The 17,666-nt window shown below is 39.0% G+C and overlaps 1 protein-coding gene across 1 annotated transcript; it reads left to right on the forward strand.

Annotated features, from left to right (window-relative positions):
• Positions 1-3,200: 3,200 nt before the first annotated feature.
• Positions 3,201-16,741, forward strand: LOC139953684 (cathepsin D-like). The gene is made up of 9 exons (XM_071953194.1): positions 3,201-3,446; positions 6,710-6,833; positions 7,720-7,843; positions 8,569-8,687; positions 9,645-9,844; positions 10,647-10,769; positions 12,435-12,591; positions 13,013-13,111; positions 14,432-16,741. The coding sequence occupies exons 1-9, from the start codon at positions 3,388-3,390 to the stop codon at positions 14,618-14,620; spliced, it is 1,194 nt and encodes a 397-aa protein (XP_071809295.1). The 5' UTR covers positions 3,201-3,387; the 3' UTR covers positions 14,621-16,741.
• The last annotated feature ends 925 nt before the right edge of the window (positions 16,742-17,666 follow it).

The raw sequence follows: 17,666 nt of genomic DNA on the forward strand, positions 1-17,666 counted from the left end.
AGTCTTAGGCCGTGTCCGAAACGACAACTTCGGCTACAGCTACGTCTAGATCAGCGCGTCTGTCAGTGTTGAAGAATAGGCAGACGCGCGCGCCCTAGCCGTAGCTGTAGCCGAAGTCGCCGTTTCGGACACGGCCATAGTTTCACGATTTTCCCAAGTAAACAGCCCATTGGGTCGTATGAATAAAAAGTAGTATTTACTGACAAGTACTAGCAAAAAGTAAAAGCATAAACTTCCAAGTAGAAGCATTCAGTAAAAGCATCTTCTAAATTCCGTATGAATAAACCTATTCTTTTACTGCAAAGTAGTCACTTAATGCTTTGGAGTAAATACTTCTGATAATACCATGGCTGAATGGCTCTTAACAAAAGGTTTCCTTTGTATTACAACTCCCATTCACGTCTACGTACGCGCTCACACACACACAGCCAAAGCAGCATTTGATTTAACAGAAACATAGAAATCTTTAAGTCAGCCATGAGGTTTTTATTCTGACAACATTTTGGTGAAGACGACTCATCTGGACACACAGAATAAAAACGTTTTTGTTAAGCTTTTGAAACTTAGAGTGGAGCATGACATCGCTGTATAGAGAAGATGAGAGCTGGATATGAGAGCATAGCTATTTAACTTAAACTTAAAAGTTTTAATTATAACACGAACAACATTCTATTGAAATGCATCTAATTGTTTAAAAAATTAATTCTTCTGATTTTATGAACAATAAGCCTTAATGATCGAGGAATTCATTTCTGAGTTGAAAAAATTCTTTATATCTTTTTAAAAAGCTTACTGTAATGATACAAAACGGTTTTTTTTACAAACGGTTTTGTTTTATCCTCAGCAGAGTTTGTGTGTATTGTTTCTGTTGTGAAACACTGTGTATGTGTCTATTTAATATTTCAGTGATGTCTTTCCTATGGACTAAAACATTTATCCTGTGAGGAACATTCATAAACACTGCCATTTCTTCGGACGAGCCTTTTACTTCTGTGCCCAAGGTAGCTCTGGAGCTACCTTGAAAAATCACTAGTGTTTACTTGCATTTTGTAGTATATTCTCCGTTTTATTCATATGGAAGTAAGTAAGTGCTAAAATTAAAAGAATTTACTTTTTGGTAAAAGTAGATACTTTTAGCATTTTAGTAAATACTTTTAAGTAACAGTTTTTACTTCCTTTTATTCATATGGATGGTAGTAAATACTTGAAATTTTCAAGTAAAAGTAAGTACTACTTTTTATTCATACGACCCATTGTTCTTCGCCTAAAGTTTTTGGGATTTCCGCCGAGGTTTATTAAACGGTTTGTTATGGTGGCCCCGAAGGGACATCGCATAACGCAAACGTGTGCGCACACGTATGCAATGTCGTGAAACAAATCGTGAATATATGCGCACACGTATACAATATCGTGAAACAATTCGCGAATTTATGTGCGCACACGTATGCAATGTCGTGAAACAATTCGCGAATATGTGCGCACACGTATGCAATGTCGTGAAACAAATCGCGAATATGTGCGCACACGTATGCAATCTCGTGAACCAAATCGTGAACATGTGCGCACACGTATGCAATTTCGTGAACCAAATCGTGAATATGTGCGCACACGAGTGCGATTTGTTTTGCAATGTCGTGAATTTTATTGCATACCATGTTGCATACCATTAGGATGATGTCATAGTTGTGGATAACTTGTTACCGATCTAGGGAGTACTGTGGCGCTACAGCAGGCTCCCTCTGTAAGGCATGTGTATACCCAGGAACTTGGCACCAGGCCAAGGACGACCACACGCCTCGCTTGCCTCACAACAAAGACTACTGCTTCAATGACTACCGCTTATCTCACTGTTGGAAAGAAACCCCCCCCAGATCATTAGACATTTTATTCAAAGGTATGCAACATGGTATGCAATAAAATTCACGACATCGCAAATAATATTCGCAGACGTGTGCGCACATATTCGCGAATTGTTTCACGACATTGCATACGTGTGCGCACATATTTGCGAATTGTTTCACGACATTGCATACGTGTGCGCACATATTCGCGAATTGTTTCACGACATTGCATTCGTGTGCGCACATATTTGCGAATTGTTTTACGACATTGCATACGTATGCGCACACGTTTGCGATATGCGATGTCCCTTCAGGGCCACCATAGTTTGTGCATTGTTTTTCTTGCCACTAAAATTATAAAGCTGATTGTTTGATTGTGTTATATTTATGTACTGATTTTAAGCCTAAAATAGTTGTATTTTGTCATTGCGTTTAATTTGGTCGCACATGTAATTGGGGATTGTTATTCATACACGCATATTGTCGTTGGTTGATATAACACAGGTTAACGCATAATAGTCTATGATTCAGTCAGTTGCTAATTGTGTTTATGTGGTAATTATAGCCCAGGGTTTATAGGTCAAAGTTTGTATAATAGATTCCCTTCAGGCACATGGGTCAATGTAAACATTGCTTTATTCAGTCCTTTATTTGCATAATTATTGGGGTAATTCTGGTTGGGTCCAATTAATTGGTACAATCACTGAGTATTTCTTGTGACATATATTTTTGTTTCTATTTTCATTGTAGTTAATCTGTGCTAATCACAATGCCTAATAAGAAGAAGAAGAGATATTAAAGAAACCAATCACAGAAGCACAGCATTTTCGTATTTGGCTGATTCATATCTTTTGATCTAAGCTTTATCAAAAAAAAAAAAAAGATCGGTCCCAGTGAAGAACAGGTAGCATAGTCACTAGAGATAATAGGTGCATTCGATTAGCTTCCCGGGTCGACTCCGGTCTGCCCGTCGGTACGTTTGAATTGCTTTGACGACGTCATTCCAGGGGCTCACCCGGGTCATCCCCGAGTCCCCCTGCTTGTGGGTCACTTGGGGCTGGCCCAAGGTGCATGACGTCACCACGAGAGGGTGAGTGATCGTTCGATTAGCTCTTGTCAGGGGCTCACCCGAGGGAGAATAATGGAGACACGGGGAAGCAGCAGCTGAACGCACTACTACAACGGAAAAATAATTATGTACAGTTCCTACCGCTAGGGGGCGGATATTATCATACAAACAATAAACTTAATCGACTGAATCAAGTCTACTTTCAACGCAGACAGCCAGTGCAATACGATGTAATGCACTCAACAAACAGCTTTTTGTTTCGGGAACCAGCGAAGTATCAGATGATCAAAATCACATGACAGTGAGTTGGGACTTTGGCATGCTGCAAAAACAACATTCTTTTGTTTTGAGTTGGACCCCGTGACAGTGCAAAGTCAAGTAGTTGTGTTTCTGCCTTTGTGTCTTTCCTTGCGAAACAGTCAAGTGAGCAACAAGTTCTTTTTCCGTTCTCGTGGTTTTAAAAACCGTGATTTCAAGATGAAGACTGCGATCGCCTTGGTAGTTTTTCTGGCAGCGGTAGTCGCTAACGCAACAAGGTGAGATTTGTTTTCAGTGCAGTGCATCCCATGCTAGCATTCTGGGCCTGGTCGTAGCCCAGGTTGGACTCCTCCGTTGCAGGCAACGCGACGGAGTCCAGGGTATATTAAAGGTCCCGTACATTGTGAAATTTTTTCACAAATCTGTTACAAATATTTCTACCTAACTCGGGAGTCTGAACTTTTGCTCACATGTTCCTTGTATGTAGGATTGTAGTTCGAACTCCAGGCTCGCATTATTTCAAATTGTTGAATTTTCTCCTTTGGTGTTAATATTTTGTGAAACTCTCTTGCACTGATCACTGGCGGCCTTCTATTGGCATAAACCAAACACTAAGCAGATGGATAAAAGTCAGCGAGCAATTTACACAGTGACAATGCGCAGAACTATTTTTTACCGAGCATTGACGTCTTGTACACAGACTCCATGTGCTGGAAGGGTATTTTTTTCCCAGGACAAATGAGGCCACTTTTTACCATAATTAAATGGCGCATGCTAACCGGCCCAAGAAAAAAATATACGCGCGCAGGAAAGCTCCCTCTGTTGTCCGCACATGTACCAGAAGCACTGTAAAAAGGCAAGATGGCCACAGACGGCTTTGCTGCTTAGAAATATATTTTTTTTCACAAGAAAAAAAACTTGGTTTTGTAACGGAAATTCAACCTGAAACTTATAAAAATTCTATTTGAGCTGGAATATTTTACAGTTTTATGCCTCCTGGATTTTAAAATGTATTGGAGGAGTTAAAGGGGAGTTAACGGCCCCTACCCAGTTGACAGCGAATAGCGGCAAGATAATGCACTGTACTCAAAGCCATGTGCACTTGGGCTCACACTAAATTGGTACACGATGATTGATCACATCGCCAGTGCAGAACTTCGACATAATTTCTTCCATGGATATATTTGTTAGCTGTGAACTCGTTGAGAATATAGTGAGGGACACTATGAATATATAAACGGAATTTCAGCTTCTCAAATCAGATAAAAAATTAAGAAAATTGTAGTCAAATTTGTGTTCCCAAAGAACCTTTATACGCCCAGGACGTCAGTGCAGTGGCACTACCTGACGTCCTACCAGGGCTAGGCCTGGCCGGTGTACTCAGTGTGTGGGGAGATGGTAGCCTAAAAACTATGATGTTGTTATGTCTAATTTGTTATTGTTTTATTGTTTCTAAGACTAAGACTAAGAGATTGCTTAGGATGTAGGCCTGTATGTTTGACATTTTGACAATAGTACCATACTTACCTTCTAAGGGCCATCTGTTATATAATAATTACAAATAGAAAACAATTAGTTTAGACAGAGTCTAGCTAAGACACAGCACAGACTGTCACAGACTGGGGTTCTCTCCTCCTACCAATACCACGGATGCTCTTAAGAGTCCTACTACCTAGAACTATGAGAATGAACCCTGTTGGTTTGGCTATCCCTTTACCTGGGCCCAATTTCATAGAGCTGCTTAAAGGAACACGTTGCCTTGGATCGGACGAGTTGGTCAAAACAAAAGCGTTTGTCACCGTTGTTTATATAATGCATATGGTTGGAAAGATGTTTTAAAAGTAGAATACAATGATCCACACAAGTTTGCCTCGAAATTGCGTGGTTTTTCTTCTACTGTGCGAACTAACACAAATTTGACCCCCATAAATGGCCGACGTGTTAGTCGACAAGGTAAAGGGAAAACCACGCAATTTCGAGGCATGTTTGTGTGCATCATTGTATTCTACTTTTACAACATCTTTCCAGCCATATGCATTTTATAACAAACGGTTACAAACGCTTTCCAAAGACCAACTCGACCGATCCAAGACAACGTGTTCCTTTAAGCAAAAAATTTGCTTTTAAAAGCACGAAAATAGCTTGCTTATTTTACACATGTTAAGTCTGGCCAAAAATTTATGCCATGTACATGTACATTGCTTGTGACTAGTATTAAGCTGTTGTTTACTTTAGCAAAACAATTGAGTGGAGTCTCAGCCGGTAATCTGATTTTACAAAGCAAAGATTTGTTTGCTTAAGCAACATGTTTTGCTTAAGCAGCTCTATGAAATTGGGCCCTGCTCATACATAAAAAATAAAACAGATCGACATCTTTCACAACAATAACGATTCTGGTTCTTTTACTTTTGTTTACAATTAATTACACAATTCTCTCTTTTTTATAATTTTTTATTTTTAATTTTTATTTTTGCCAAAATTAGGCTCTAGGGATGTCAGTACTCAGTATGTGTTCATTGAGCTCTCATTGACCTTGAGGATGGTCCTGAAAATCTGCTGTATTTGCTACTTCCGTTGTATTCTATCCTGGGCCGATTCTTTAACAAAACACACCCTAAGGCTACTCTCTCATTTGTTATTTTTTTTTTTCAAATTTGTTGATCACCTTTTTGTGAAAATACTTGCACTTCATATCCAGGACAGCAAGTTTTGCTTACACTTAGGAAGACAAGTATCAAGTAGCCTAAAGATCAAATTATTACCCCACTTAAAGGCAGTGGACAGTGGACACTATTGGTAATTACTCAAAATAATTATCATCATAAAAGTTTTCATGATTACGAGTAATGGAGAGAGGATGATAGTATAAAACATTGTGAGAAACAGCTCCCTCTGAAGTGATGTAGTTTTTGAGAAAGAAGTAACTTTCCACAAATTTGATTTAGAGACCTCAAGTTAAGAATTTGAGGTCTCGAAATCAAGCATCAGAAAGCACACAACTTTGTGTGACAAGGGTGTTTTTTTCGTTCTTTATTATCTCGCAACTTCGACGATTGATTGAGCTCAAATTTTCACAGGTTTGTTATTTTATGCATATGTTGAGATACACCAACTGTGAAGACTAGTCTTTGACAATTACCAATAGTGTCCACTGTCTTTAACCGAGACAAGGAAGTAAAACGTAAAACGTAAAATATTGAAAGTCATAATTATAGAGAAATGTTTTCAGTAGTAGTCACGTACTGTTGTACATGCTACCATAACTTTTTTCCTGCACTGAAAGAAAAACTATGTTCGTAAAATTGAATACTCATTTCTCAAAAACAACAGCACAGGCCAGCAAGTGATATTTTAAGGGAACCTTTCTCACCAATTCCATCATTATCTTTAAACTGTGTAAGTTAATTGTAGATCTGGCGTTTGTGTTTTGTACTTTAAACTCAAACCCTTAATCGAGACAAGGAAGTTTACAAAATAAAAGTTACTGTTCATATGATCGAAATGAAAACCAAACTCTGTTTTTTTTTTTTTTGCTTTTCAGGATTCCCTTGTACAAGACAAACAGAGTGAGACACACATTATCCGAACAGGGGCTGACTGCGAAACATTACACAAAGTACCTCACCCCCAGCAATGGAACAGTCCGCATTATTGACTACATGGATGTAAGTGTAAAACAATGTGACCGACTCACTGAAACTAAAAGAGCTTTTTGTAACTGGAGATAAGGGCTAAGGCCATGTAAATAAGATAACGTTGTTTTGGACTTCTTTGTAAACATATTTTGGTGGTCAAGAGAAGGGTTAAAGACCAATTTTAGTGGTGGGCACTAAATAATATTTTTGTTTTTGAAGTCCACCAAGGGCGAGCCCGGATCAACAAAACTATCCATGATTAATTATGGAGCTATAATGGTTTAGGTCGGGCGAAGTTTCCCAAATGTTTGTGTATGGGGCCTTGCAATAAGTTGTATGGCCTTATTGACTGTATCCCTTTTCTCTGTAACATTTACAGAGAAAGACACAGTTGTTATTGCTATATTTGAGGAAAAGCCATTAAAGTTGAAACATACACATTTTACACAAGGGAGCAGGTATACAAAATTACAGAAAAGGCACTACAAAATCACAAAACCAAATTAGACATAAACAAACAGCCAATTAATTTTTTTTTTGTATGGCGTCTGCTCTGGATGTCAACTGGCAATGAATTGAGCCTACACATTGTGATCAAATATTCCTTTTTTTGAAGTCTTGAATTCTGATGGAAAAGTGAAACACGCCGTTCGTAAAGAGATATTTTTTTCATCACATTTTCAAATTGTTTATACACAATTTCTTGGTTTGCATGGTTTTTAACAGTCAGTTGGGTTCGGGAAACAAATATATTTTTGTTAGGCCTAGTGGTGGCTTATGATTGTGCTTCAAGAATTGATCCAAGGATTGATCCTTGAGGAAGTATGCTATCTGATTAACAATCTTTAACTTTTTGTTTTTCTTCAGATTTTTACAGAAAAGGTTGTTAATATTTAGCTTTTTTTTGTTTTTTTAGGCCCAGTATTATGGAGGTATTACCATCGGAACACCACCTCAGAAGTTCAACGTGATTTTTGACACTGGAAGCTCAAACCTATGGGTTCCAAGCGCAGACTGCAGTCTGTTTGACATCGCATGCAGTAAGTGTTAAAACCCTATAACATGTATAAGTGAACGGGAGTAACACTTGAGCCCGGTTCGTACTTCCTGATGTTGAACAAATTTGCAACAAGTACATTTGTAATTCACAACAATTGAAATGTGTTTAATTTGCTGTGATGTCAAAATTTGCTTCGTTTTCACAGGGAGTGTGAACCGGGTATAAGTCATGGCTCACTTTAATTAATGTAATTATATGCATAGATAAACATGAAAATGAGTTGTTACCAATCTACCATTGAATAACTAATGATCGCATTAATGGTTGCTACACTCAACTGTAGTCATGGTAGTGTAGATTTCTAAACATCCATTGGCGTGACCATATTACAAACAGGGAGGTATATGGCAATCTACCGCCACTATCCAAGACCGTAATGCAGAGCCGTCTACAGTTTGCTGGTCACTGTTTGTGTACAGCTGATCAACCCATACTGCAACTGATCTTCTGGAATCCTCCAGGCAGACATCCAAATCGCGGCAGGAGGAAAATGAGCTACCCAGACACCATCACCAGAGACACTAATCTCAGTCCAAACGAGACCCAACAACTCATGAGGGATAAAGCAACCTGGCACTATTTCATCAAAGCTGCTTCTACTATTCCGTCCAAGGATGATGATGATGATGATGATGATTGAAAAACCAAGAGCTTTGGTAGTTTACGTCTTTTATGATTCTTATGTTTTTCCATTTTTATTTCTAGAAACTCATAATAAGTATGATGAGAAGGCGTCCTCCACCTTCCAGAAGAATGGAACGGCATTTTCTATCCAGTACGGTACAGGAGCCTGCTCAGGTATTCTGGACATTGATAATGTTGCGGTAAGTCTAATAGAAAGGACACTTAACCATAAATGCTTCTCTTCACCCAGTTGTTGAAGGGCACTGTTTGAGTGTAGAGATTGTCTACATGTACATGAATATGAATGGTTAGAAATCTGTATGGTTAGAAATCTCATGTATTCTGAACAATGATAATGTTGTGGTAAATCTAATAGAGAGGACACTTAACCATAAATGCTTCTCTTCACCCAGTTGTTGAAGGGCACTGTTTGAGTGTAGAGATTGTCTACATGTACATGAATATGAATGGTTAGAAATCTGTATGGTTAGAAATCTCATGTATTCTGAACAATGATAATGTTGTGGTAAATCTAATAGAGAGGACACTTAACCATAAATGCTTCTCTTCAGCCAGTTGTTGAAGGGCACTGTTTGAGTGTAGAGATTGTCTACATAGTATATGAATATGAATGGTTAGAAATCTGTATGGTTAGAAATCTCATGCATTCTGAACATTGATAAGGTTGTGGTTTGACAAGGACAGTGTCTATGGGAAAGCCACTGAATGCTTCTCCTCACCCAGGTGTAAAAAGGCACTGTTTTAGGGTTTAGACTGTCAATGTAAATGGTTGGCTGGGGTTTCCTTTCTCCAATCGCTGGCTGGGCAAGTCAACAACATTCTGGATCGCATGAAGGTTTTTCACTAGCCCACATATATTGACGCACCCATTTTTCAAAACATAAAAAAAAAAAAAAAAAAAAAAAAATGCGCAATATAACGTTTTGGCACAATTTTATCCCTTAATTTCTGCCGGAATTATACTTTTTTCATCAACTACCGCTTTCATGGATGCAAGATTTGAGGATCGGTTGTTTTGAACCTCGTTTGCAATAAAATCTTTATGAATCAACGATTGGTCGATTACCAAACTGATACCCCTTTATTAAAGCTCATAATTTTAACAATTGTTTGGATTTTTTTGTTTCTTGGAACAGCTTGGGAGTGAGATTGCCTACAACCAAACCTTCGGTGCCGCCTTGAAGGAGCCCGGAATCACCTTTATTGTGGCTAAGTTTGACGGCATTCTCGGGATGGGATATCCTGAGATCTCTGTAGACCGAGTGGTTCCCGTGTTCGACACGCTGATGGCCCAACATGCTCTTGATAAGAACGTGTTCTCTTTCTATCTTAACAGGTAAATTGGTCACCCGAACGCTTTTTAAAGCCCTTTCAATTATTAACCCTGACTAGGCTATTATTCATTTATTTATTTATTCCCTTTCATGTATTGTATTTACCCAGGGTGAGCCAAATCAGTAAAAAATGACTAGTTTTCATTTGGGCCCTGCATTAGTTCAGTGACAAAAACAAACATTTTTACGTTGATAAAAACAAACAGATTTTATTCATTCCCTAACCCATCTCAGCAGTCCAGGCAAAAAATATGGGCTACTAAGCTAAATCAATCACAAGAACCATCTTCTTCCTTTGCAGGTAATCATTTACCAATGGACAATGGATTGAGAAAAGCAAATTTGTCTTTGTTAAACCAACATAGCCTTTTTAAGCAATTTATTTTTGAGACATTTTGGGTGGATAGATTTTAACTGAAGTAAATTTTCTATCAAAATCATACTTAAATTGAGTATTTTTGTTATGCATTGAGGAACTTGCTCAAAATGATGCTACAGTTCATCATCATCATGATGAAGTCTGTGCGCATGCAGCTAAATTTGGCTGAGAGCGTAGCTTAGAAGATCAGTGTCCAGGTGTCCCCAGCCACCCCTTTCAACCTATGTAAGATGTATCCCAATGTTTCTGTACCAGTAAGCCTGTTTGAGGCATGGCGGATGTGATAGAGGTGTACTGTTTGGTTTGCAGTTTGTAGCATTGTGTCATATATGTCATGCACTCAAGTAGGAGTCATAATATTTTGGATTCCATAATATTTTAGAGTCCATAATGTTTGTATATTTGATTGATTTAAATTTTTTTAGGAAAGAAGGAGCTAAAGTTGGCGGAGAGCTCATCTTGGGTTCTTCAGATCCTAAATACTACACTGGTAACTTCTCCTACGTACCCGTCTCAAAGAAGGGCTACTGGCAATTCAACATGGATGGGTAAGCAGAGACGACATGAATAATGAACTATTTACAGTAAAGTGCGCCCTCTATAGGCCACCCAGGAGATTAGAGAAGGCTAGCCTGAACATCTGACATCACACTTCCTGGCGTGTACTTTCACCTTTGACCTACATTCATTCCACATAGAGGCACGCAGTCCAATACTGTTTGGGCCTCTATGTTAAAGGAACACGTTGCCTTGGATCAGTCGAGTTGGTCTTTGAAAAGCGTTTGTAACCGTTTTTTATAAAATGCATATGGGTAGAAAGGTGTTGTAAAAGTAGAATACAATGATCCACACAAACATGCCTCAGAATTGCACGGTTTTCCTTTTACCTCGTCGAGTAACACGGTCGGCCAATTATGGGAGTCAAATTTTTGACTCCCATAAATGGCCGACTGTGTTAGTTCGCACAGTAAAAGGAAAACCATGCAATTTCGAGGCAAACTCGTGTGGATCATTGTATTCTACTTTTAAAATATCTTTCCAACCATATGCATTTTATAAAAAAGGGTTACAAACGCTTTTTATAGACCAACTCGTCCGATCCAAGGCAACGTGTTCCTTTAAGCTCATGTTACCACACGTTTATCCAATAATATCATTGTATCCAATGGAATCACTGGATCTGAGTCTCGGGTACCCGCCTTTATCCTTGCCTATAAAGACAGGGGCCCACTCTAAGAGAAGGCCAGAATGGTCCACTGTCTGTATTCGCAAGGATAAAAACAGGCACGGGATATGCCCATTGGTTTCATCAAATACAATGATATCATTGGATAATTTAATGAGCAGTGATGTTCTATAGCTGTGTAATGATGTCCGATAACTTGAAAAAGTGTCCTCCCAAGGACAAAATATAGAGGGCGCACTGTAAGGAGACTCTTCCACATTGGAAAGTACAACAAAACTACATGTATTTGTGGCATATATCTGTTTTTTTTTCCAGCCCCTCCAACCAAACCCTTTAACTCCTACCCTCCAAATCCTACCCTACCCTAATTCCTAACCTCCAACCAAAACCCTCTCCAACCCCTACCATCCAACCCCTCCCCTACCATCCAACCCCTCCCCTTCAACCCAAACCCTCCCCTTCAACCCAAACCCTCTCCAATCCAATCTCTCCTACCCCTACCCTCCAACACCTACCCTCCATTCCTTTCACAATTTCCTACCATCAACCCCTTCCCCTACCTTCACCTTCACCACATCAAAACCATCTCCTCCCCTTGACCCAACCCAACCCCTACCCTTACTGCCCACCCCTTAACCCACCTCCTTCCCTCAACCCAACCCCTCGACACCTAGCCCTCTACCCCTAACCACCATACGCTCAGCCCAATCCTCCAATCCCTACCCTCCGACCCCTACCCCTACCCTTAACCATCCACCCTTTCCCCATCTCCTACCCTCAACCGAACCCCTCAACCCCTACCCTTACATGTACCTCCTCCACCCACCATTTTTATCCAGACGTAAATCTCAAAGTTTTTCAGCCTCTATCAAATTACCTTGTTGTCAATTCAGGGTGGCTGTCTCCTACCCTTCAACCAAACCCCTCCACCCCTACTCTTACCTCCTCCACCCTCCTGTCCATTTATATCCAGATGTAAATCTCAAAGTTTTTCAGCCTCTATCAAATTATCTTGTTGTCAATTTAGGGTGGCTGTCGGAGAGGGAAAAACTCCTCTTGGCAAGTTCTGCAATGGTGGTTGCGAGGCAATCTGCGACACTGGCACCTCTCTCTTGGCCGGACCAACAGCCGAAGTGGAAAAGATTCAAACTTTGATTGGAGCTGCACCTCTCGTCAAAGGAGAAGTAAGTTCATTGGAGTTAATTGGACACAAGAGGGCAGCAAAGACAAACAAGATTTAGTACAGTCCAACTTACTGTGTGTTTAAAGGGTTTGGGTACTTTTTGTACCACACAGATGCCCACAGATTTACATTAAACTAACACGGTTTGTAGATAATGATGGCAGAAAGTTTCTCCTAAAATATTACTTGCTGAGGAGCGGTAGTTTCTGAGAAATGAGTAAAACAATTTCACAAAAATAAATTTCATCTGGGGAGACGAAAATTATTTGAGCATGTTCATTGGATTTACAAGTACTGGCATCGACTGTAGACAACCTCCCGCTCAACTACTACTAAATACCAGCACTGGTGTCCAGTGCCTTTTAGTAAATTTTCCTTGTCATTTTACATCAAGTCGTCTTCATTTTTCTTTTCTCTTGCAGTATCTTGTAAGCTGTGATAAGATCCCAACCATGCCCAACATTGTCTTCACCCTCAATGGTAAAGACTTTGTCCTGACACCAGAGGACTACGTCTTGAAGGTAACTATAACAAAGAGGGATACCCAGACCCGGATTTATTAAAGTATTACCTCGTCAAGTTTCCTTTTGACCTGATATGTTGACTAAGCACGGAGTGGCGCAGCAACAAGAACCTTTAACAACTTGATTTCGGTCTGGTATGTTTTTTTTAAATTATACCTGATGAAAGCCAAACCAGTCAGGAGCGAATTGAGTCAGCGTATTGCCTGTGGAAACAACGATCATCCATCTTGGATTAGTTTGTAAATCATGCTTTGGTATGATGAATTCTGGTCTATTGCATTCACGGAAACTTTTTTTTCCAGATTATGTCCAAGATATTGATCCTTCATTCTCTTATATTATTTCCAAACGTTATTTCTAAACTTATTTCACCCTAAACTCACTCCCATGTTGTCAGAATTGGTTTATTGGTATTTCTCGTGAACTCAACTCTTTTGTAACAAATGGTCGAGTTGATTGGTTAATCGTTTAGCACTTGGCATACAAATTATGGATAATGCATGGTTCATACTCCAAACCGCAAACAAGTTGTTAAAGGTTCTCGTTGCTTCGCCATTCAACTCGCGTGCTTGCTCCCCCCTTCCAGTCAGTGGGGATTGCGGCTCTACAAAGCTGTTCAATCTAGGAAGGCCTTGACAAAAGGCTACCATTACTTGAGTGCGATGTGCTTGACCCCTTGGCCAGGACATGATTTGACCTTCTGGGGTCGTAATCTGGAGATATGTAAATAAGGGAATCAATGTGTGGTGAAGAGGTTTTCAACTAGTGGTTTAATCCCAACGAGGCCTGGTTCTTGATAATTATCAAGAACCAGGCCTCGGCGGGTTTACACCACTAGTTGAAAACCGATTCAACACACTTTGATTCCCATTCATAAATACCTTTTCGGTCATTAACATCAACACTTTTTGGTCAAAAAGTAAAATAAATGCATAAATTAAAATTGTTCAATGATTGCTTTCAACACAACACCCCTCCAGCTATGAAATGGTAAGGCCCTCGGCCCGATCGGGTAAACAACTCCTTATAAGGGAATGCTGTGCGCGTCTCGCATGATGTGGCAAAACTGTTTCAGCCGTTGCTCTCGACCAATAGGAATGAAGAAGCTGTGTTATAAGAACAGGTGCAAGCTCGCGTGTCACGCCCATGTTTTTGACACTTTTTACTGGTCAAAAACAAAGGTTTGTATACACACCCACGAAACGCGCTCTCCACCAATAGGAATAGCGAAACTGTCTGAGGTATTTATGAATGATATGTAAATGATATGTAACATCGATGATAAATATATAATCTTGTTATCTTTCTGCGTTTTAGGAAACCACGATGGGAGAGACACTCTGCCTGAGTGGTTTCATCGGAATGGACGTCCCTAAACCCCTGGGCCCTCTTTGGATCCTCGGCGACATCTTCATCGGCAAATACTACTCCGAGTTTGATCGAGTGAACAACCGCGTAGGGTTCGCTGATGCCGTCAAGGGTGTAGAAATCAAGGCGGAGTATTAAGAAACCTGGTTTTATAAATGACAGGTTTTTCTTGGGGTGGTGGGGGAGAAAAAAACGTAGATGGATCAAGTTGACCACTTGTTTAGCCCTTTACCGGAACAAAACTCGGGTTTAAAAAAAAACAATTGGTGGAAGATGCCGTTGATGAGTGAATAGTGGTCACTGAGTGCAGTGGATGGAATGAACCTGTTGAGAAATGGGGGTGGGGGTGCACTTAGTGGTCACTTTGATTCATTGGTTTTTGTTCAGATATGCAAATTTTACATTTTTGTATAATGTGAAGAAGCAAATTCACCATTGTTTATTTCGATTGCTACAATTGATTTAAGCTTGATAGCGATGCAAACATGCATAGAGGTTTCACTATATTATGATTGCAATTACCAAATTTGAATTTGTTTTCACAATTTGGTTGTGATGCAAACATGCACAGAGGTTTCACTTATGATTGTAATCACCAAATTTGATGAAATTTTCACATTTTGGTTGTGATGAATACACGGATATAGACATTTTCTTTACTGCTTAGATTTTTAGGGTAAATGAGCCAGCACTGTGTCCCAACTTGGGCCCAATTTCATAGAGCTGCTTAAGCACAAAAAGTAGCTAAGCACTTACAAAATTATGCTTACCAGATGCCAGAATACGGTCATCAACCAAAATGCCATTTCTCAAAACAGTTTGTGTCTGGAAGCCCGCTAATATTTGCTTAGCAGAAATTTGTTAAACATTGTTTTTTTCTTAAGCAATTTAGTCCCAGGCTTTAGGCTTGTTTCCACTCATTGGCTCTTACTCTGCTAAAATGTAGAACAAAGAGTCACTCCAACAGTTTTATTTCTCGTACTACATATCTTGAGAACTCCTTGCTTGGTGCATGTTTCCCTCCATCCTACAATCTGGACTGTTAGAAGAGGATTATCAATTCCTGCCTTCAGCTCCTCCAACTTATATTCATCAGAAATGTTTTCTTGTAGCCCCTTACCAAGAGTGGCTTCTAGCCTGCAACCAATTTCACAAAACTTTACGCAACTGCGTAAGTCCACTTTGCGCAACGTTTACGGCGCAACTTGATCCATAAGGGGCAATTGGGACAGACAATGTTTTTACACAAATTTCTGGAATAAAAATAATCAAAAAAAATTGTGAATTATTTACTAAATCACTACCCACATTGCGCAAGTGGACTTAAGCAGTGGCGTAAAGTTTTGTGAAATCGGCTGCTCGTTTAGATGCAACTTGCATATTAAAAGAACAAAGTACCATCTCAAAATCCACTGAACTCAGTCATAAAATCACTTTTTTTTTAATCTTTCAATCAACCGGCAGTTTACTTCAGAACCCATTTTGTTTTTATGTTCTATTGTTAGAGTTAGAAATCTGAGGTTTGAACTTCTAGTAAGGCATGCCATTCTAATCCAGAGAAATAGAGGTTATTGTATGTAAATTTATGGACGTGTAACAAAATATATTGATCTCGTTCAAATAACTATTTGGTCTGCTCGGATAACTATTCTGTATGTATGAATTTAAAAGCTGTATGAAATAAGTGGTTCGAATAATACTTTTTTTTTTTGCCTTAATGAAAAAAAAAAAAAAATAAAAAATTGTTGTCCACCTAGCCACTTGTTTTTAGTGTAATGAGAAAACTAACATGAATATTTATCTGGCAAGAATTTGAAAACAAAGAAGTTGCCTACTTAACTACATTTATTACTTTTAGTGTTACAAGAAACAAGACTTTTTGTCCGGCCGGACTTTTGAACAAAAAAACATGTTTCCTATCCCTACCTATCAGTCTACCTAACATTTTTTGTTTTCAGTATTACATTACACTTAATTATCTTTTGGCTTGGCCCAACTGTAAACACTACATTTGTTGAAATAGTTGCAGGTTGGTTATAAGGTGTTATAATTGTATACAAAGAAACTGGAAATAATTGACTCTTTTCATAAACAAATAAGGCATAATAAAAAAAAACATTCTTTGTTTCCTGTGAACCCAACGTCTCCTAAACAATGTTGTGTTTGCCTTCTTATGGGCGACAAGATATAACTTATAACATGAAATCTACTGCAATGTTAACAGGCAACTTGCAGGAATAAATAGACTAAACTACAGTACATGTGCCTTTAAAAAGAACATTTTTGTGGTTGCATCTTTCTTTCCATTTCCAACAAGAAAATTAATTTTTGCATTTTTATTTTTGAAGAATCTCATGAGTTACTCACCTTTCAATTGCCAGTGCTTCATGTGTTATGGTTCATAATGTTTGCCTTTCTTCCAATAACGGTAAACTTGATATCTTGTGCTTTGCATGGCTTAGTTTTGATGAGGTTTTTGATGGCATTTAAAGGCAGTGGACACTATTGGTAATTACTCAAAATAATTATTAGCATAAAACCTTTCTTGCTGACGAGTTATGGGGAGAGATGATTGTAACAAACATTGTGAGAAACGGCTCCCCTCTGAAGTGCCATAGTTTTCGAGAAAGAAGTGATTTTCCACGAATTTGATTTCGAGACCTCAGATTTAGAACTTGAGGTCTCGAAATCAACCATCTAAACGCACACAACTTCGTGTGACAAGGATGTTTTTTTTCTACATTAATATATCGCAACTTCGATGGCCGATTGAGCTCAAATTTTCACAGGTTTGTTATTTTATGCATATGATGAGATACACCAACTGCGGAGGCTAGTCTTTGACAATTACCAATAGTGTCCACTGCCTTTAAGTTAGGAAGAGTTTGGTGAAATCGACGGCATCCTTGAAAGACACGCAAAATATAATGCATGCACTTTAGAGTCACCACGAAGCACTTTCAACACAAATCCGTAAATCTTACATCTTCTTACAAAGTGCAGACTTCATGGTATGAATATAACGCACTGTGAGGTTGGTACATCTCGATGTTAAAGGAACACGTTGCCTTGGATCGGACGAGTTGGTCTATTAAAAACGTTTGAAACCGTTTGTTATGAAATGCATATGGTTAGAAAGATGTTTTATAAGTAGAATATAATGATCCACACAAGTATCACTCGA

This window comes from Asterias amurensis, chromosome 22 (genome assembly GCF_032118995.1).
Source record: "Asterias amurensis chromosome 22, ASM3211899v1".
NCBI classification, from domain to species: Eukaryota; Metazoa; Echinodermata; class Asteroidea; order Forcipulatida; family Asteriidae; genus Asterias; species Asterias amurensis.

What these genes read in the sequence shown, in the direction of transcription:
- LOC139953684 (XM_071953194.1), top strand. Translation starts at nt 3,388, where the DNA reads ATGAAGACTGCGATCGCCTTGGTAGTTTTTCTGGCAGCGGTAGTCGCT. An exon ending in TGGCAATTCAACATGGATGG is followed by an intron (nt 10,770 to 12,434) that starts GTAAGCAGAGAC and finishes TTGTCAATTTAG; the next exon opens with GGTGGCTGTCGGAGAGGGAA. An exon ending in CACCTCTCGTCAAAGGAGAA is followed by an intron (nt 12,592 to 13,012) that starts GTAAGTTCATTG and finishes TTTCTCTTGCAG; the next exon opens with TATCTTGTAAGCTGTGATAA.